The sequence below is a fragment of the Dryas octopetala genome, chromosome 8 (assembly GCF_963921425.1).
Source record: "Dryas octopetala chromosome 8, drDryOcto1.1, whole genome shotgun sequence".
Lineage (NCBI taxonomy): Eukaryota > Viridiplantae > Streptophyta > Magnoliopsida > Rosales > Rosaceae > Dryas > Dryas octopetala.
Genome location: NC_141373.1, coordinates 11820483 through 11843359, shown reverse-complemented (window position 1 = coordinate 11843359; position 22877 = coordinate 11820483). Strand labels below are relative to the sequence as shown.

The 22877-nt window shown below is 35.3% G+C and overlaps 1 protein-coding gene and 2 pseudogenes across 1 annotated transcript; all 3 read right to left on the bottom strand.

The window, feature by feature from the left end:
• Positions 1–2971: 2971 nt before the first annotated feature.
• LOC147277250 (subtilisin-like protease SBT3 pseudogene) lies at positions 2972–6032 on the bottom strand (annotated as a pseudogene).
• A 3914-nt stretch (positions 6033–9946) lies between these two features.
• LOC147277249 (mitochondrial uncoupling protein 5 pseudogene) lies at positions 9947–11136 on the bottom strand (annotated as a pseudogene).
• A 2775-nt stretch (positions 11137–13911) lies between these two features.
• On the bottom strand, positions 13912–15878 carry FKBP12 (FK506-binding protein 12). The gene is made up of 5 exons (XM_086254212.1): positions 15722–15878; positions 15563–15596; positions 15387–15448; positions 15223–15275; positions 13912–14331 (listed from the first exon to the last, which is right to left on the bottom strand). Exons 1-5 carry the CDS (start codon positions 15807–15809, stop codon positions 14230–14232), a joined length of 339 nt encoding a protein of 112 aa, XP_086110338.1. The 5' UTR covers positions 15810–15878; the 3' UTR covers positions 13912–14229.
• Between the last annotated feature and the right edge of the window lie 6999 nt (positions 15879–22877).

Here is a 22877-nt window from a genome sequence, read left to right as displayed (position 1 = left end):
TTGATAGATCGGTAAGCTAGGCTGCCGATGAATCGACAATAGTGTTGCCTTGATCAAGCGATGAAGGCCCCGTTTGGAATTGCGGTGGAAGACCCAAAAACTGCTGTAGATGACAATTTTTAATCACCTACAGCAGTTTTGGTGTTTGGTAAAAAAATTAAAAACTGTTTTTTCTCACAATTCTCAACTCCCCACAACAAAAACAGAAAACAGGTTTCTAGGTGCTTTTGAAAGCTGTAGTGAATCACAACAACAATGAATATTTTATTTTACCCATAATATCCTCATTGATTTCTATATTTTTAATTTGTATATTTTAAATTAAAAAATATGTCTATTGTTAGTTATATTTTATATTGTGATAATTAATTATGATATTTTATTTGCACGATTAAAATTATAATATACCTAAAAAAATAATAGACATAGTTATTTAATAATGTTGTTCTTAGAAAATTAATGCTAATAAAAATTTGTAGCCAAAAATTTAAAAAACAAGTAAAACACATTTTATTTTTATCAAATAAATAAGTGAAAGACACTTTTAGCATCATGTTTATTTTAGTAATTATACACAGTCACAGCACTTTTACATTAACATTTACCAAATACTTTGATACTGTTTTTTGCACTCACAGTACTTTTGAAAACATACTTTACCAAACACTCAGCTGCTTTACTTTACAGCTGACTTTACTTCACAGATGTTTTACCTCACAGCTGTTTTTTCACACAGCAATACCAAACTGGCCCGAAGTGTTATTGTCACTCAGTATCACCTGTTATTATTGATTAATAGGTTTTTTTTGCACTAATATATAGACTAAATCTTGTATGGGGCATGCCCCATTGAAGAGCCTCACCTAATATATATCACCCAAACTTTGGGGGTGTGCACAAATATTATTCATAAAAAAAAATTATAATTAAGAAGATTTAGAGTCCAATCCATTTTATGAGTCTTTTTTAGACTAAGACAAGTAGTGATTTATGATTTTTAATTAAGTTATTTTATTTTTCTTCTTTAACGGCTTATCCAAAATCTCAGTGTTAAAATCTAACATGTAGCCTCTACAAAGCCCACTCTATACCCTAGGAGGAGAAATTCCCTTCAAATCGGGGAAGGACTTTATTATGAATTAAAATGATTTTCTTATAAATTAAAATGACTTTATTATAAATTAAAATGATTTTTTTATAAATTATTATGAATTAAAATGATTTTCTTATAAATTTTAAAACACTCTCGATCTCCATCTAAAAACTGTTTTCTAAAGAACCTAAGTCTAATTATCTCTTATAATTAACCACCCATACTTTCAAATACGTGACAATGTGGCACCTACTATCACATTTGAAATTTTTTTTTTTTCCAAACTTCCCATTTTGTCCATGAGTACAATTAAAAATAATAATTTTTTTTAGAAACTATTTTTAAAATATAATTATAAATTAAAAACTTAAAAATAAAAAATAAAAAGAAAAACCCACCTTACCCACCTAGTGGCCGCGGGCTCTCTTTCTGACGCAAGCCCACCAGCCGCCGGTCTTCCTCCGCTCTTTCTCCATCGCACTCTCTTTCTCTCTCTTCCTCTCCCTCTCTTTCTTCCCCTCTTCACTTTGTTGATGCCACCATCTCTGCCTAGTAGCCAGCTTAGCTAACTCATAACTCCAGGTAGGTAGCTCAGATCTGGGCAGACGAGAGAGAGAGAGAGAGAGAGAGAGAGAGAGAGAGAGAGAGAGAGAGATGGGGTGACATCCCGGCGGCGGGGTGAGGTGGGGTGGGTTGGTTGTTCGAAAAGAGGAGTCGCTGGTGGTGGGGCCGACGGCTAAGAGGGCGAGGGGGGGATCTATTATTTTTTATTAAACATTAAAATTTATTGTATTCATTATATAAGTGTTAGTGGGTAAAGTGAGCAAATTAGGTGGGTGTATCTAAAAATCCCTTGAAATTAACCGAAATTTTATCGAAAATGAACAACAAGTGGTAGATTGTCACATATATAAATAAGATTGGGTGACAAAAAGTAATTTTTTTTTTTTTATGGGTAATATTTGTGCACACCCCTTATAGTATGAGTGGTATTAGTACGTGCAAAAATGCCACATCAAACAAATTGTATAAAAATTACCATGATTTCGTATTTAACTCATGATTATAATTAATGGTGCGTTTGGATGAAGTAGTTTGAAATTACTAAGGAATTCACAAATGACGGAATTTAAAACGATGTGATTTAAAATTCTAGAATATGTAAATTCTCTTGTTTGGATAACATGTAAACATAATGGAGTTTAAATACAGAATTTATAGTAGTTTTAATTTTTGATACATCAATTCAAAAGAGTGATGGTGATGGTGGCAACAATAAAAATGATGTTTATGATGAGTTGACCATATTGGTAGGGGTAATGGCCCACAAGCGGTAGGAGAAATGGTGGTGGCTAAAATTGGGGTGTTGGCGGTGGCGGTGGTGGTGTTGGAAATGGCGGTGATGGTGGTGGCGGCGGTGACGGTGATGGTGGTGGTGGCGGTGGTGGCGACGGTGATGGCGGTGGTGGCGGTGGTGGCGGTCTTGGTGTTGGTGTTGGTGGTGGTGGCGGCAGCGGCAGCGGCAGCGGGGGTGGTGGCGGGGGTGGTGGTGTTAGTGGTGGTGACGTTGGCGGCAGTGATGGTAGTGTCAACATGGTCGACACGACTTATTTTTTCTTTTGTAAAAATTGGAATTTTGAAAATGACACCAATTTAGGTGGAATTTAAAGTTGGAATTTACAGCCTTCAAATCCCAAGTTTTTTTCCACCTAGAATTTACAAAATTCTATATTTATTGACCCAAACAAGGAAATTAGAGCATGTAATTTCTTAAATGCTGAGTTTTGTTTAAATTCCGAGTTTTTTTCCTTCATCCAAACACACCATAAGAGTCTACAAACGTATTTGAATATGTTATTACATTTAATAAGAAATTTTTCACGAGATCTTGGGGTCTAACAAATTTTTGGGTTTTGGCACTATACCATTTATAACTACTATAGGACTTCTCACCTTGTGTCTAGATTTAACACTTTTTTTTTGTTCTTCCCAAAGTAGATGACCAAATGAAGTTTCATGTTTCATAATCCCTTGATTTTCTAAAGTGAGAGTATATGATTGTCTCTCGTACTTTCCTCCAAACACTAATGTCCCTGGCAAGACTGTTACTTTAAAACTTTCAAGTGATTTTATTTTGGCTTTGTAAGATGCAGCACCTTCGCCAACATTCGTAACCGTCCTGGTAAAATTCCTAGTCCATGTTTTTTCTGGATTGTGTGTATAGAAAGTGATAAATGATGGGTAATTAAGATCGAAAGATGGTTTCGAACAATCATATAGATCTGATCTAGTAATGGCTTTAATATAATTCATGGAATTGTTTAGGGTGCACATTAAATTCACGTAATCTTGTGGTGTTGCATCATAAATCAAACCAGGATCCAACGCTTGATTTGCATTAATGTGACCTGCTCCAATAGCCAGAGGGGAAGCATTTGGATAATTTCCACTACTAGGATCACGCAAGTAGTCTCGAATGGGATTTTTATTATTGTCTAGTTCATTTGCTGACGTCATAATGGCAGATCGAATAGCAGCAGCACTCCATTTTGGATATAAAACTTTCAAAAGTGCCGTCACTCCAACAACATGAGGGCAAGCAAATGATGTCCCTGAGACCATTGTATAATTATTGTTGAATATTGATCCTTGTTTTGGGATTGAGGATGCCAAAACTAATGACCCTGGTGCAATCACATCTGGTTTTAAAACTCTTGGGAAAAATTTCGATGGGCCTTTTGGAGAGTAAGACGCTACAATCGGTGCAGGCTTCACATCTACAATGGTTTGTTTGAATGTTATGCTAGCAGTAGGATGGCTTGCATGGCAATCAGTTTGACTTGGTTGGCAATATTAGGCCCTCCGTGGCATATGATGATGCCATAAGAGGCTCTAGACAACAATTCTGGAGAATTGCAAATTCTTTGGAATTGATCGTAAACCAATGGCAATGGTGGTAGAGATTCATTTTCGTGGTACATTGACCATCCTGTAATAGTTTCCCCATTTCCTAAAGTCAATATCCCAGCAAACCATCGATCAATTGTGCTTGCTGTAACAGTTATGACCCATGGAAAATCATTATTTAAGGTTCCAAAACCTGGGCCTTCATTTCCTGCTGCAACTGTAACCACAATGCCTTTTTCCATGGCAGAAAATGAAGCTGTTGCAATAGAAGGCTCCACACCACCACAAGCAACTGATATTACATCCACACCATCTGAAATGGCTTGATCCATGCCAGCAAGAATATCAGAGCCTACAATTATGTTAGTACCCCAACCAACTTTGTATATAGATAATTTGGCAAGCGGTGCAACACCTTTGGCTGTTCCTTTAGCAAAACCATAGTATGACTCTTCTTCTACATAATTCCCAGCAGCTATGGAGGAAATAAGTGTCCCATGCCCAATAGCGTCCCTCGCGGATTCTGTGCTAGCTAATTTCCCATGTTCTTTTTTCAAACCCTTATCAAAATATCGAACTCCTATGATTTTTAAGTTACACAAAGAGGAGTTAAAATTTTTTCCTCCTTCACATGATCCGTTCCACTTTGATTGAGTTTTAGCAGTCATGTTGTGGTCTTTGAAACTTATGCTTTCTGGCCAAATACCACTATCTACAATGCCAATAACGCTACCTTCGCCGTAATTTGAGTCAGGCCATAAACCAAATGCTGGATTGAGGGAGAGAAATTCAGGTGTGCGGGTGGTATATAGCTTCCCTATTTGATCTTTAGGCCTTCCACTATGGTAAAGCCATTTTTTGTGACCCAAAACCCATTTTGGGTCACAAATAGTGCTGTGACCCAATTCTCCCATTTATGGTGCTGTGACCCATTTTGGGTCACAGTGTTTTATACATATTTAAAATATGCCTAATATTGATTAAGTGATATTTAATTGATAATTTTAAATTTAAAGTATAATAAAAATGATTCTAGTGATCTTATTTTAATGAGATCTTTAAAATAAGGTCAATATTGAATATATTTAAAATAAGAAAATTTCATAAATTAGACAACATAAGCCTTACAACATCGGGACTTCCTTGAAAATATAGCTGTTGGAGGGTTTGGGGAATTTTTTAAAATTTTTTCGAAATTTTTTGGCAATTTTTCGGATATTATATCTATTTTAAATGATTTATTAAATATTTGTTTAAAAAAAAAAAATAAAAGGCCGATCTGGACCGTTGATTATCAACGGTCCATTAATATCAGCCGTTGATCCATCAACCGGCCCATCTAAAAAAAAAAAAAAAAAAAAAAAAAAAAGGAAAACGCAGCAGCCGTTGATCACCAACGGTCGGCCGATCTGGACCGTTGGTGAGAAGGAAGCCAGCCACGCGTCAAGCTTCCAATTCCCCAGCGCTGCAACCGAGCCAGCACGTGACGTCAGCCGACATCTGCGTCAGCAACTGCAGCTTCCGTCAGCAGCAACAGGCGCGGGCCCCACCTCCTTTTCAGCTCAGCAGCTCTCTCTCTCTCTTCACGTGGGCTGCTTTTTGGATTTGGGTCACAACACATTTTGGGTCACACATGAAACCCACTTCTGAGTTACACTTTGGGTTACACCCTCTTTTGGGTCACACATTCCGGCCCGTAGTGTTAAAGTGTGACCCATTTGTGGCCCAAAATGGGTTTTTGGGTCACAAAATCCGGTGCATAGTGGAAGGCCTTATAAACAAAAATAAATCCCAAGTGTTTTTTTAATGCCCTTAATTCAACTAAAGATAATGAAGCACTAAAACCATGAAGAGCATGATCATACATGTATAAAATTGATGGTGAAGATTGGTACTGTTGGTCTATTGAAATAGGACTTACAAACTTTAAGGAATCAATAATAGATGAGTACCAGGTGTGATGGTTAAGAAATGCTTTAGGCATTACAGACTTTTGCATGTGAACGATATATGTAGACAGTGGCGGATCCATAAATCAACTATTATGGGGGCAAAATTAACCCAACGAGCAAAGGCAGTTGCGAGGGAGCAGTCGCGCAGGGGGTGATGACGTTTCTGGGTCTGACGTCGTGAGCGAGCGCAGGCGCGCGTGGAGAGTTGCCTTCAGCATTTCAGCCCTTCGTTTCTGCCTTGGCCCTTGGGTCTGGTCTGGCTCTGCTCTGTCACTCACCCTTTCAGCCTTTCTTCCCCTTTCTCTGCAGTCTAGTTCTTATTTTTTTGTTTAAACATTTACACAAACACATTGAATGCATTCTTGCCCTTGCGCCTGCCACCAAGACCCAAACTTCATGGGGTCAAAAACTTTCTTTAAGCCCAGCATTTCTGGGTTCATGGGGTCAATTGACCCCATTGACCCCACCCTGCATCCGCCCCTGTATGTAGACCTCCCAAATGATATTGATTCACCATAAATTTTTAACAAAAGACATGCAAAAACAATTATGTGAAAAGGAAGAACTTTACTAACAAACTCCATTAGTTGTCTCTGATTATTAAAATTTCTAATTCACAAATCTGATTAAGAATTTTCTTATATATATATAAATATATATGAACGAAGATGGAGACAAGATTAATTCTAAGCAATATTAATTAGTATCATTAGTTTTTTTATTAATATAAAAAAAAAAAAAAACTTGGTTGCATGATAGGAGAAAATCAAGCCAATTTACCCCTTGCATAATCAAAACGTTGAAAGTGTCGATTATCGTGTATGAAAAGTTGAATATATTACAATTTATTACAATTGCATGATTTGCATCTTTGCAATTCCAAAAGTGTCAAACAAGACTCTTGACCCTTGTGTGACAAATGGCTTTTCGAAATGTATAAATGTATCCATATCTCGATCACCCAAGTAAAATTCTAACAATTATTTCTTAATCACATTCCAATGTATTATTAATTATGATATGAGATTTACACGTTTCATTAATGTTATACATATTTTATTTTTGATTAGGTAATTTTATTTTCCACCTGTTGATTTACCGAAGCACTCACATGTACTTTTTTATTTGTAATAAAATGATATTAGGGAAGGGGTAATTCGAACTCGTGACCTTGGACAGTTGGACCCCACTATATATTATACTTTTACTTATATTTTAAAAAATAAACCTCCCCATACCTCTCCCTTTTGTCACACCATGTTTGAAGATCATGTCCATTAAAAAAGTTAAGGGTAAACTACACTCCTATATTTTGACTCGAAATCACATTTAGTCTTCGTGCTTTAAATTTTGCTAATTTTGTTAAGGGTAAATTATAATCCTATGTTTTGAGATGACGGTTATATGGCAATTTCCCTTTTAATTTTCTTGTTGGTTTATCCAGTTGAGTGAGGTTATGCATATCATCTTCAGCTGCTGAGTTGACCACGTACCCTAACATATTTTGCATAATTGTTTTTTCCTATTTTACCCTTTATTGCAAAAACATGATGAAATCACTCATATTCATTCAGTGGTTATCTATTGAAACATCCACCAATGTTCGGCAGATAAATATTGAATAAATACAAACATTTCAGCAGATAACTGTTAAATGCCTTTTTCATTTCCATTTGGTGGTTATCTACTGAAAAATTCACTAATATTCAGCAGATAACTGTCGAATAACCACAAATATTTCGGTAGATAATTGTCGAATAACCCGACGAATAAAATTGAAATTTTTTATTTTAAGGGTAAAATTAAAATTTTGAAATAGGGTAATCAACTCAACAATTTAGAGTGGTTGGAATAACACCACTCTATCCAGTTATTTCTAGATTTAAGCTGATTCTTGATTGCGGGCTTAGACGGTGGGCTGTTCACCCTCTTAAGAGGTCAAGCTTCAATTATTGGGTCACACCCATACCATATGTAAACGATTATGCCCATAGCCCATAGGCTATCTCAAGCACTTAAATGGCAATTCCTAGCTATTCGTATGCTACGTATATCATCACTTGGACTGAATATCATAATACCTAATTTTAGGCTTGACTTGTATTTTTAACAAACTTAATATTTTGTTCGTCGTGACAAAAAAAAAGTAAAATTTGTTCGTCTCTTTTGAATGTATTTTTAACACTAATATTTTGTTTGTCTCTTTTGATTATACATAAATTAATTACGATAACCGAACTACTTAAATGTAACGTTTGGATTGTGCCATGAAATATTAAACTTTCATAGGATTTAATGGATGCATGCAATGAAAAATACTGGTATATATATACATATATATATAATTATGTGTGACCCAAGGAGTAAAATTTCGGTTTCGAGGAAATTTTCGATGGAAATTTCGACGGAAATTTTCGTGGAAATTTCGATTAAAATTTCGATGTCGATAAAATTAGATAAAAACGACGAAAATTGTTATCAAAATATGGAAATTTTGAATGAAACTTGACCATATGTTTATTTACCATATTATCTACTATATTAATAAAAAATATTGAAGAAACCAAATTATATAATAGGTTTCATGTGATATAAGATGAATATAATGCGCGTTGGAGGCAAATACTGTTAAACAAAATTAGTATAATGAATAATGAAATCAGTATATTCTTTATACTTTATAATTTATACACTAACCCTAATACTAAACCCTATATACTCTATATATTCTAATACTTTTTATACTCTATAATCTATGCACTAAACTCTATATACTGTATGTTCTTTAAGATATGGACCATATGGTATAAGATATTATGATTTAGGCCCTTTAGGGTATTCTTCCCCACCAAGCACCAGCCCCCTGCCTCTCTCCCCCCAACCCAGTCCATCGGATCCCCGACACACCCCCCCTCACCCAGCCCCTTTTTTGTGAGACCCTGTATTTTCCAGATAATTATTTTAAATATTTTGAGAATTTATTTTAAGGATTTTGAGAATTTATTTGGAATTTAAAAATGTTTAAATTTAATTTTAATTATTTAATTATTTTTGTTTTAAATTAGGCTTGACCCAAAGTTAACTTTTAAATTTAGTGAACTTTTGATTCGGACTTTGGGCACGTTGGATAGGTCTCGAGTTTACGAGTTCGTAGACACGTAGCACGCGTCGATTGGAGTTATAGTTTGAAAGTTACGGACATTTGAAGTAAAGGGCAATTTTGTAATTTTTACAAAAGGGGTTTTAAAACCCAAAAACCAGATTTTTATCCCATTCTCTCTCCTCTCTCCCGGTTCTCTCTCTCTCTCTCTCTCTCTCTCTCTCTCTCTCTCTCTCTCTCTCTCTCTCTCGCGCGCCTCACCTTCGCCGCGCCTGCCACCGGCGCGTGGCGGCGCGTCCAGCCATGGCTGGCAACGGGACTGGCCCAGATCTCCTCGCCGTTCTTCCTTCTTCCTCCCCCTGGTGGCGGCGCAGCCCAGAAACCTCCCCCGAGTCGCGAACCAGCTGAGGCCGATCCTTGGAGCTCCGGCGGCGATCTCACTTTTCCGGCGACGACGCGACCTCCCATCACCTGGGTTGTCTTCCTCTCGTCACGGTGAGTCTGCCCATGTGCTTCCCTGGCTCCGACGACCCCGCATGGCGGCAGATCGAAGATTTTGCCAATTTTCCCGAAACCAGCCCATTTTCCCCTAAACCCAGCCGAAATTTCGATAAATTTCGCCAATTTCGCCGAAATTTCGCCGAAATAATTACCGAAAATAATTGGGTATGTGATAAAATTTCGGTGACCCAAAAAAACGAAATTTCATTCCTTGGTGTGACCAATTAATATGTCTGCATTTTCCAATTTAATTCATTTACGAGAGAAAGTGATCGAACTCATAAATGTATCTTGAACTTAGCCATTGGCCCATTAACTTGATTGTAATTTGGCAAATTAACTGATGGAAAGGTTACGTGAATTATACGTGACTGTAACAAGTGATGACCAAAATTATTGACAATGAAAATTGTAACGTGTATAATGTTGAATTTGAAGTAACTTCAACTCTTTTATCTCCAACCACATAAATAAAAGAATGAATGAATATTAATTATAAAAAAGAAATATCAAAAATCTTTGAGCATCTCCCGGACCTTTTCCAAGGTGACAAACAAGACCACAGTAAAGGGTCCTTGCCTTGAGATTGTAGGGACAAAGCCCTTGTACAAGGCCATAGGACCCTCAGCCCTGACTGTCTTGATGGCACAATCCAACGCACCAGCATAAGGTGGCCTACTCCCGGCCTCCACCTTCATGTTCATCACCCTCGTCTTGATCACATCAATCGGGTTCGAGGCCACCGCCGCCACAAACCCCGCCCCGAAGCTTGCCACCACGTGGGTCCCAATCCCATCCCTCATCACACCCTTCTCCAATATGCTCTCCTTCATCTGATCGTACGACGCCAGCTGGGACGCTGTCACGATCATGGCGCGGTTCACTGTAAGAGTTGAACCGCGCCACAGGCTCGTAATCCCCTCTTGCTTTGACATTTGGCGAATTGCGTCCATCACACTCTTGTAGTTGCGGCGTTGGTCGACGGGGAGACGCCCATCAGCCTGCATGCGGACCATCGCCACGTCAGCAGGGTTGCCGACGGCGGCACCAATGCCACCGGCAACAAGGCCTGCGGCTACCTTGCGCACGAGCGGCAAGTTTCCGGATTCGGGGTCGGCCCATTTTCGCTTGAGGATGTCGTACAGGCCCATTCGGGTGGTGGAGTAGAGCGTTTGGCGGAGGACGGTGGCGGAGACGCCGGAGAAAAGGGCGGCGACGCCTTCGGTTTGGGCGATACGGAGTCCGATGGAAACGGGGCCCACACGAGGCGGCGGTGGTTCCACGGTGGCTATGCGGAATGTATTGGGGAAAGAAATATTGGCGGAGGAGGTGGCGGAGCTGAAAGCGAGTGGTGGACGACAATTGGGCTGCATCTGCATGACATAAGGTTTTGGGAGTTGGGATTCTCCCTGAAGTTGAATGCGAACCTTGATCAGGTCAAGCGGGTGCGTGGAAGCGCCGGCGACGATGGAAGCTATGCCGCCTTCAACAAAACCTTTCAAACCCATATCTTCCTAATCAAATCAAACAACAATTAAGGAGCTTCCTCAAACTGGAGTGTGAGCTAGGGAGCTTAATTAGCTTGTGTAGTACTTGTGAGTAGTGTGTTTGTGGAAGTTTAAAGAGAGAAGCGTGTATTTATAGGGATGGATATCAAGGAATTAAATATCAATGCTTTTTTGCATGTGTTTACTCACTGTCTACTACGAAGATGCTCTAGTTTGACCTCCTGCCAGACTATTTCTTGGCTATCAACTTTTGACTTGAACCCGGCCTCAACTCGTAGACCTATAATTTGATTCAATTAGAAATCTTCTAATTTTATATAATTTTTTTGAACAAAGAAATAGTCTTGTATTTTCTCTAATTGAATTTACGCCATAAAAGAAAAGATTATTTAATTATGCAACGAGTTTTCAAACGCGTTAGTCAGCTTGCGGTAGCCTGGAGAAAGGGCAGGAAGGCGCTTAAGTCAAATTGGCAGTGATGGCAAGTGAGAACTGGTCTCAAATTACATAATTAATCCAACCTTCCATTCCGTCAACACAATAAATGGTTCAAAGTTTCCGACCCTCTTCTATTTCTTTAATTATTAATTTGTTTGCTAATATTTGGAAAAGCTGCCATTATACTTCTAAGAGTTAATTATATCTAGAGAACAACTTACCAATCTCTCTCTCTCTTCACATATCCCTATCACAGCAATAAATAAGTTCTTCTCTTATATCTATAGTCTATAAATTATACCTCGAGTATCATTTTAATCTATAAATTAAATTATTTACACATTTATTCTCAAACTATAATTTAGTTTTATTTCACCTCTTTAAAATTTATTGTCTCAATTTATCCCCTATAAAATGCGGATGCAATTACAAATGCAGTGCCGACCGGGCATAAGAAAAATAGAATGTCATTTAACTTAATTTTTTTAGGTGAATTTCCACTTAAGAAACTTGCCCTTTTTTGGTTCTCGGTACTAATTTATTATAATTATCATATAAGAGCTGAATGAGATGATGGAGAAGGAGTATGATCTTGTGAAGACAAAATATATCTCTCAATTATGGGTCACATGCGCTACGCACAAGTGTTTTGGACACGAGTGTTTTGGACGAAAAATGTAACAAAATTTACAAGAAGGACAATACTAATGCAATAATTCATGAACTCTAGAGTTCCAAAATAAAATTTATAAACTATAGATCGAGATACTCGGATATCATTTATAAATTATTGCTATAATTAACTCATATTTCTGAATGCATCCATGAATCTGATCAGTGCATTAAAACGATAGCTAGACTGCTAGAGACAATTTCTAGGAAAGAAAAACAAAAACAAAAAAACAAAAAAGCTAGAGTTCATAGGCCAGCCAACCCATCGATCGCTGTCTGATTTGGTCTGCCATTCCCATCGATCCCATCAGATGGGGCCGACCATCAAAGATGGCATGGTTTGTGAGAAATTATCTGCCATCTATGGTTTTATTTTAACTCCTTTAAAAAAAAAAAAAAAAAAGAATTTGAAATTATCTGCCATCTCGTGTCACAAATTATAACTGTACACATAATGCTATAAATTGAAATTCTTGTTTAATGAGTGCAATTAGAAGCCTATATCAGTATATCCTTACTCAAAAGGAATTTGAACTCTACTTTTTTTTTTCTTCCAACTTATGCAAGACCTTAGCTCAACAGCCTCAACTAACACCAGTGCAAACATGTCAGACCCTAACAACTATTCAATGGAGAAAGCAAATATAATCCCCAGCATTTTAGCTTTCCCAAAAAAAAAAAAAATCTTAGAATTGAGATTAACATGAAGCTAATCCAATAAACTGAGCCCAAATGAGTTGGTTAGAGTCCGTTTGGCACTGTTTTTTAGAAACGCTTATAATCAGTAATGCTTTTGCTAGAAGTGTTTCTGCTAATAAGCACATACAAATTTTTATAAAAATTTCAAGTGCTTCTTCCTAACAGATGTTTCTCAAAAAAACCACTTAAGCGCTTTTATAACCCAGAAACACTTTTATTTATTTCTGCCAAATACAACCAAAATCGTTTTTACTAATCTGAAAGCGCTTTTACCAATTCTAAAAACAGTGTCAAACGGGCCCTTAGCTGACTATGAACCCTAATGATTCCCCACAGCATTTTAGCCTTATTGCAACCCTGAAAATTACTGTAACACAACTCAAAAAGGACAGGCACAACTTTGGCATACATGAGGCATCATCACTGAACTTCCTACAGAGCCCCTAACAATATCTTAATCTTAGAAGGAAGATTCAGCTTCCATAAAAACCCCCCCAAACTAGTGTCAAGAAAATCCCTCTTATCAAAGGCAAACTTTAATCTACACAGCCATTAACAATTTCGCTCTAGATGCACACATCATCGCTACTGCCTGCCAAACCAACAAGCATACTAAGGACCTTTCTGCATAATTACAAGGGGAAAGTCAGATTTCAAGTACAAGTCAATGTCTTTAATATAATTTTCCACCTCCTGGATTATAGATTCAATCCCTAAGTAATTATAAAACCAAAAAATTGGGTCTCTTACTAAAGCCAGTAAGCCTCACACAGCACAAATATACATTGGATGAGTCAAGCCTGCCATGAAGCATGCCTTGATGGCTCAGAATAACAGCCAGCTTTATCACTAGTGTCATTTAGTATTATGGTGGTGAGTATTCATTGGACCGGTAATGGTGACTAACTGTCCCAACTGCTTATTAATGGATTGACACTCGGTGCAGCATCAAATCTTAAGAAATTAAGAAATGACTTAGGGTTCTACTTCCAAGAGGAAGAAGGGAGAGAGAAAGAGAGTACGATCAAAAGAATGAGAAAATTCTGAAAATCACAAACTGATCTTATTATCATCATACTCCAAACAGAGGTATTATACAATATTGTATCAGAACACATCCTTAGCATCTGTCACATATGTGAGAACTCAACGAGCAATTATTTCATAAAAGAGTAGAGATTTAGCTAATCTTTAGTAAGGTGATGCAGAAATTGTTGAGCACAGAAAAGGTCACAAAGGATATAACTGGAAAATATTTGAAAAATAACATTTTCATAATAATTTATATATGCCAATGGAAAGGCAAATTACTTGGGATAACCATATGGTTTGCAGATAGTCTAATTGCCTGCTATGATGTCACTGTGAACTCAGGACTTCAATCTCAAAAACCAAAACAGAATTAGGTTGTATCCCCCATGCAGGAAATCCATTTGGCCCATACCCATAATCCGGAGAGCACTGCAAAATCATCAATAAGGAATATGAAATGTTAATATTAGATAAAGTGCATTCCAATTCCTGACTTACAAAATGCATCCTAAATGAAAAGAGGAAAGACAAATAAGACATTCCTAACTTCCTACATCTTAAGGCAATTATTTTTGAAATAGCAGATAACATCCCATTGAATAACAGAATTAGGACTCTAGGATTATTAGTGAGAAGAAGAATTCATAATTTGGGCATTAGTCAAGAAAGTATCATCAAACAATTTAGGCAGCAACATATAATAAAATGAGAAAAGTATTATTAGAATCAAGCCTGTAAGCATAATGGTACGTAAATTTTGATAAACTTCAGGTTAGTGCAGAAATATGTGCCATAGAGAAAGAAGCCAGGGATGGAGGTAAAGCAACATTTTCACTGTACAAACATAAATCATATAATATATCTGATTATTTAACAGTGTATTAAAAAGATACATACAAAACGACGCGGGACTAACGACATATAAATAACCAGATCAAATTCAGGACAATTAGAGTAGTGACAACGTGACAAGACTCATGAAACTATTACCTATATATGCAACTTTATTGCTAAAAATGTAAAGAAATCAAATTCACAATTACAAACAAATGGGACGCTTAGGGTCCGTTTGGTGTCCTTACTGAATATTGATTTTTGTTTTCAAAGCCCCATTAAACCCAAGAATCAAAACCTTACAATTTTTCAAAGCAGTTTTTTAATCACAAACCAAAGAGGCTTAAATTCTGTCAATAATTCGTAAACATCATCCCAAAGGGTTTCCTCAACATTGACCTCTAATCTCACCAATTTATATTGAACTTTAGAGTACTTCAAATCTATTTGCAAAAAAGAAAAAGTAGTATAGAATTTGAACATTACCCGCAGACGAGCAACTTCTCCCACTTGCATTCGAAGCACACCTTCATCCCACCCTGCAAATGGGTTCCAAAAAATAGTGAAAAAATATTATATAAAATTAGAAAACTTGAAAAGAATGAATGCACACACATATGTATACATATATAAACAAAGAATATAGTTACCTTTTATAACATTGCCCTGGCCAATTTTGAAGGAGAAAGGCTGCTGCCCAGGGTCCTTAGTGCTACATAGAGCAAAGAATTTGTACATAATTCAATTTTTCCAAAATACACAAGCCTGAAAAGAGATTTTATATTTCCTTGAAAAAAAAAAAAAAACCATAAAACAAAATGCTCACCTCCAAAATTTCTGATTGAGATCACCACCTTTCCCTGCAAGGAAAGTAAAAATCAGTCCACATAATAAATTAAACATTCAATTTCAGCAATATTAAAAAAAAAAAAAAATTAATGTAAGAAAAAGGCAGAATTCTAAACCGAGAGATTGAACAACGAACCGTAACCCGTGCAGTGAACTGTGACCTTCTGACCGGGTACCGGTTTGGGACCGGTTCCAGCCCTCAGAACTTCCTTCTCCACTCCCATCTTCTTCTCTATTTTCTCGCTGCTGCTGTTCCTTCCTCTATCTGCTTAGGGTTTTGGTTGTTATATCTGTCCAGCTCTTTTTACCATTTTACATTTAGAGGCCCATTGGGCTAATGAACTATTTTAATGGACCTTGCTAATCATGTAAAATTATAGGGAACACGTTCTAACCATCAAAGAAGTCTTTTGAGTTTTGACCCGTCCTGTAAATTTTACAACATTGACTCTTTTTGCAAGTAAAATGACTTCACTACCCTCATATCAATAACTCTTTGTTGTCTCATTCACAAAAAATCTAAATATGTTGTAAAATAGAGAAAATGAGACAACAAAGAGAGGGAGAGTCGAGTATGTCCTATTTCATTGGGTTGACTCATATATAAACTAATTACATGAGTAGTTGAAAATTAAGGGGTCAATATATGCTTTGTATTTTCACTTATAAAAACAAAAAATGTTTTTCATTTTGGTTTACATTTTGTGTTTGGTGAGCCAGTTCGAAAAAACACTAAGAAGGATTTTTAGGACACAAAAAATTGTGAACACATCAAGATGACTTGAAATTTGTTAAGAAGAATACATTCTTAAGAATTGAAGTTGATCTATTTACTTAGAGCTTGAGACCACGAGCGTTTGGCGCAAACGATGTACGAATCAGAATTAAATTGAAGAAGTTATTAACGTTTGAAGTAAAATGCATTTCTATCATTTTAGACCTGTTAAAACATCGCTCGTTCGGAACCTATTCCAGCATCCTCACCCGACCCAATGTTACTTCATTTTTTTCAATCCATTCTCTCCCTAATGACGCTAATTTGTCTCATGCGAATATGTGATCAAAATATCACTTAGAAATTTAATTTATTAAAACATATCCCTAAGTTGATTTTGTTTGGCCTCGAAACCATCTCACATGTAGTGGTACTACATGCTTATAGTATTTCCAATGTTAGTGGTGTTATAGTTCTAAATGAACCACACACACATAGAATTAAAAAGTAAATGGTCGATCTAAATGTGATAGGAGTTAAAAAAGAAAGTGATTCTCCATGAATTAGGATCATATGTTTACCATATTAATTATCCTTAATATTTAAGTTTATTACCGTTAAAAGTGATATTTGTATACTTGAGATTTTATATTGATAAAAAAAAAAAAAAAACTTGAGATTTTATATGTGGTGGTGACAATGGCTTCTTTGAATTATAGAATAGATGATAGTTGTTAATAGGAATATAGATATAAAAAGAGAAGTTAACATGTATATATATAGGATCTTTATATGAAAGAATATCACATAAATCAGACAATTTTTGTTGCTAGCTAGAAGTATTGCAAACATAAAGAGAACTTTGAACAATAAATGATACCGAAAAAATGATAGTGACCAAACCAAAAACTAATGACCTTGGAGGCTTGGAGACAATGATTTCCTTTTAGAAAAAAAAAAAAAGAGACATAATTTAATCAAAATAAACTGTTTTTTTTAAGTCAAACAAAAAAGCCCATTATCTGCGCCGACCTGCAAAAAACATGATGACATACCAGTCCACTTTAATGAATCGAATTAACAATAATTGCTACTGTACGATAGTGACAATTTGTCGAGTTCAAAAAGAAAAATACGCCGAGCGCACAACACAAAAAACAGGGAAGCAAATATAACATGAACTTTATTTGTACAAAATAAACCTATTTATCATTGCAACTTTTTAGATGGGTTTGTTTATAATTAAATACTGTAAAATGAATTTTAGAGTAATTTTTTTTTTTTTTGTTTGAGAGCCTGTCAAAATAAACTGTTAGGTTTATTAAAAGGACACAAGATATTTATCAGAGTTTTTATTTAAATTACAACTCTGTTTTAACCAAAAGTTATTTTACACCAAATCCAGTCTCACACCAAAGAAAAGGTAAAGTCTATTTTACGAAAAATAAACCTGGATACGTACAACTGTAATAAAAGTCAGTATATTACTATTTAACCAAATCAATTTGTTATTTTAAATAAAATTTATAAGAAAATTAAAAATTAAAATAAAATACATAAGTTTGACAATATTCTTTCACAATCCAAAGGGTACATACCTTAAAAGCTTGTAGTATAAATGTACCTTTAAAATGAAAAACATTTGAAAAAAGAAAAAGTGTAAAAGCAATGGAGGAAAAATATTGGAGAGTCCTTATGGTGCTTATATTGGGATGGATGGTTCTTATTCAAGTTTCACTGACAACGGAAAAAGCTCCCAATCCCTCTCCACCTTATTCAGTTGATGGACTTACTAATTTCTTTTTACGTCATAGTTTCTATAAAAAAGTACAAAATGTGAAAATGTCCCCTCGTACAATTCGTCAATGTATGGATTATATTGCTGAAAAATGTCGACATGTAGAAAATGAACCAAAAGAAGTGATCATGAATTGTATTCGACTTCATATTGGTGATTGTAGTAAGAAACTCTAAGGGGTCAGAAGTTAGTGTACTTTTGGCGGTCTGAAATTAGTGTACTTTTGGCGGTACGAAGAATCTTACTCTACTCTCTTTCTTGATTCACACAAATTCAAAACATATAAGCACTTATATTTCTATATATCATATGTGAATTTTCTAAGGAATTTAAACTCTATCATATAAATAGGACATTTTTCTCATAAAAGAAGACTTCCATATTGTATACAAAAATTAACTATCCTCTGAGAATGTGGAGTGATGTATTATATTAGAAAATTATAATCATGCACAGTGGTTTATAAGGTGTTGGGTCTTTCCACTTATTGTCAATTGGTTTTTAGTTGGATGCTTTAATTCCCCATATGAATTGTCTATGTCTTTGACTTAAGATGCCACATATGTGGCCAAGGAAATTTGAGAATGTGGAGTGTTGTCTTATAATGAAAAATTATAGTCTTTTATATTAGTTTATCCAATTGATTTTGATTTGCATACTCAAATTCCCTTCATTCCTACTAATCACATGTTTTCTCTTATAATTTTTAATTGTTAGTAAATGTAAATCAAAATTGTAATAAAAATTCCATTTTACCCAAACTTATAAATTGGAAACTTCAAACGTATAACAATATACTAGCCTCTCGACACGCGCTCTCGCGCGCGTGTCAATTGGCTCTTTTTATTGTGCATATGTTGAATTCATTTGTTTACGATTTGGGTGGATGCTATGTTTTTTGTAGGTGCCCGGTATGTTGATGGTCTAAAATTTGATGCTCTATTTGAGAGATCTATTACTAATTGAGACTAAATATAAATCCCAATCAGATAATTATGTATGTATTTTAAATATTCTTTTTAATAGTAAATTATGTTTCAGTACACAACTATGATAAAAAGAGCCATGTTCTTGTTCAAACCAACAGAATTGACTCAATATTGCCCTCCTGGTAAAGACCTCGATCTGCTGTTCGGTTTATTATTCCTTGAATGACAATGCAATTGAAGATATGACAATTTGTATGCAGATTTTATATAAGTTCAATAACACAAAGTTGAAAGCTATTTGTATGGATTAATGTATTAGATCTTCTTTTCCTTTGATTGATATTTGAACTATTTGGGATTGTAAAAAAGAGATGCTTAAGTGTAAAAGCTAAATATTAAATCAACTCGCACATGATCAACAGCCACATTTCACTAAACAAAACGAATTACTGTTTTTCCATTTCATTGCCACCTCTCCATTTTTATGTTTTCAAATTAGTTCATGCGGACCCACACAAACAAAAAGAGTCAAATCATAATGAATAATATTAGTGTGTCAATTGCTTATGCAAATGAGTCTTTGGAAGAAAATAATCAAGTCTCTTGAAGCAAAACCACATTTAGATCTTATTTCTGAAGTGAAAAGAAGAATTAGAGAAACCAAAGTATCAAAGTACCCTAACAGGGACATAAAAGGAATGATTAATCAAAACATTTGTTACAGAAATCGACCATTAAAAATATGTTTTGTTATGGAGGATCAGAAACCTGGAGAGCATATTGAAGATGGAAATTGACTTTGAATGCCTCTTCAAAGCCCAATCCTTCTCTGTTAATATGCATACATAGTGAAAATGAAATGGCTTAATTTATGTGGCTAAGGCGGGTCCTAAAATATTTGAAAGCAGTGTTAACCAATTAGGAAAATGATCGAGAAGCTTACAAAGATTAATCCTACAAATTACTGAATTGGTTTTCTTTAAAAGCAAGATACAAATTGAATGTCATGGCAGGCTTCCTGCACCATGGGGAAACATATTTATTTAAAGATAGAAGAAGCATATCACAAAAGAGTTGTAATATATGAAAGTAACTCATTGTTCTATGTAATTTGCAGAAAATTTGATGAAACACAATCAAAATGCACAAACATGCCCTCCAGAAAAATAAATATATATCCCGATGTAAGTAAATACCTAAAATCTATGAAGAGAAAAATGGAAGAGACCCACATATGTACTTGCATAGATATAAAAAGAATAAAAAATTGAGCGACAGTCGCTGAAGAGTTTACCTCTTGGCAGTCACTGAAGAGCTTACCTAGGACTCTAGGAGGGGTAAGGTTGCATATTGGTTCAAGAAAATGGAATGGGAAAAAAAAAAGTGAATTCTCACCTGCTTGCCTTAATTGGTTCATCTACTCATCTGCATCACCAAGCATGAAACATTGGTCCCTTAGACAAAAAACAAAAAATGATTTACTAACAGAGGAGTTAGAGAGATAAGGGGTTGTTAGGCCAAAAACAATGACCAAATTATCGCCAATTGAGACTAAATGTAAATCCAAATCAAAATCAAACTCAGACCCAAATCAAATTGAGAGAGAAATGAACTGAGAGAGATTACCAATCGCTGGCCGGTGGAGAATATTCAGCGGTGGTAATGGTGGCTGGCGATGTGTAAAATTTAGGCTTAATTTGGAGATAAGAAAATGGGGGGCTGGTGAAAAGGGTGAGGAGAGGGTGGAAGGAAGTGGAGTGCGGGTGGAAGAAAATACCATATGAACTGAAAATGGGAGAGAGTTTTGATGGTGTTTTTTTTCCATTTACAAAGCCACCTAATAGTTCATAATGATCACCATTTACAGAGGCATTCCAACCAAACACATCATATTCAACATTTACAGGCCTGTGAATTCTGAAACTTGATTAACCAAATGTAGTAATTAATGAAAGAAAATAAAAACAAAACATTGAATCAATATGAAGGATGAACCATTTCTTATTTGTTTGCAGAACAAAAACCATTATAGTAGCATATGGATGAGATACCAGTTTAAATTTTCGCAAGTAGTTGTCTTCCACACATGTGAGAGCTCAAGGTGCGAAGAGAGAACTTGTGGAGGGTGAATACGCAGTAGAAAAAAACTGAAGGTGATGGAGGTGGAATGTGGAGACCGGAGAGTGGAGACTCAGAAACAACGTGGGATAAAGAAAAGGGCAAAAAGAAAGTGGGTGGAAGTGGGAGTGTGCCAGAAAATAAAAACTTGATTTATTTTTTATTTTTACTGTCTTTTTACTTGTTTGCCCTTTAATAATGAAATCATTAAGTTTTAACAAATTTAAACATAGTATGGTTTTTTGGGAATATTTGAAAATTTCACCTAAAGGGAGCCTTTGCTTTATATATATATATATATATATAATCAGACTCCTTCTATTGAGGTATACCTCAACTTATTTATGTTGAGGTATGACCTTATTGGGGCTCACACGAGTCGTTTTGTGACGATCTGAACCGTTCGCAAGGATCATCTTCATTGATAGATCATCCATGCAAAATATTAGTCAAATCTGAAATCATTTGTCTATCTAACTTTGATAAAACAACCGTTCATCGAAAATATTTGGTTCGTCCATTTATTTGATCAAAGTTAGATAGACAAATGATTTCCGATTTGGCTAATTTTTTGCAAGGATGATCTATCAATGAAGATGTAAAAAATGAATGGTTCGGATTGACACAAAACGACTCGTGTGGGCCCCAATAGGGTATACCTCAACATAAATAAGTTGAGGTATACCTCAATAGAAGGAGCCTGTATATATAATATATATATAATATATATATATATAGATATATAGATACACAATTTAATATGTAATATTTGACCACTTTGGGCAACCGTTTCATAAGGGTCATTGTAGTATACCATCTTTAATAAATAAGACTTTCATAAGTTTCATTGTAGTCTACCATCTTTAATAAGTAAGGGTGAACGTCTGCTTTGAACAGATTTAGATGCGTTGATAAACAAAAATTTTCTTTAAACTCTTCTGTGCATGCATGGGAGTTCCATTTATCAAATAAATATATGTATGACATTTGAGGTATACTTTATTTTAGGCATAATAAGGTATGGCTTGTTGGATCCATTTCATATTGTAATTTGATGATAAAATTAAGTTGTCTATTTTTTATGTCTTAATTCAATGATCATCATTGTAAATAATTAGAAAAATTAGAAACCGTTTTAACTGTTTGATTAAATAGTCATCATTTCAAGTATTTATCTAAATCGCTATGTTTGTATATTTATTTGATCACAATTAGATGTCTTATTGGTTTTCGATTTGTTTAATTTTTTGCAAGAATGATCCTTAAATTGAGACTTAAAAAATAGACGGCTTCAATCATCGAATTACAATACGGAGTGGATTCCACTAGCTATACCTCATTATGCGTAAGATGATATATACCTCAACGGAAGGATCCTCTAAGACCGCGTTGGTGTACACATAAATAGATTATTACATATTTGGAGTATATTTCCTTAGACCGTCACTTGGTTGCATGCCTATAGTAAAATATATAGGGTAGAAGTTTTTGATCATTTCCCCTTCAGCCTCTTTTGTACCTTGAGAAAAAAATGTTTATTTATTTAGGATCCAGATAGAAATAAAATGTACATATATATAAGATATATAGAAACTAGACATTCGAGACAAATTAATTATGTATGATTTCCTTTTGAAAAGTAGAGGATCGAGTATGAATTAAGTTGGAATATATATACAAAACATATTTCATTTGCTTGGGATGTTGAAATATACTCTATAAAATCTTTTTA

Excerpts from the sequence above, each read along its gene's own strand:
- FKBP12 (XM_086254212.1), bottom strand. The coding sequence starts at position 15,809 with ATGGGAGTGGAGAAGGAAGTTCTGAGGGCTGGAACCGGTCCCAAACCG. Across the intron at positions 15,449-15,562 it reads CTCAATCAGAAATTTTGGAG|CACTAAGGACCCTGGGCAGC; the intron begins GTGAGCATTTTG and ends TGCTCTATGTAG. Across the intron at positions 14,332-15,222 it reads GAGAAGTTGCTCGTCTGCGG|TGCTCTCCGGATTATGGGTA; the intron begins GTAATGTTCAAA and ends ATGATTTTGCAG.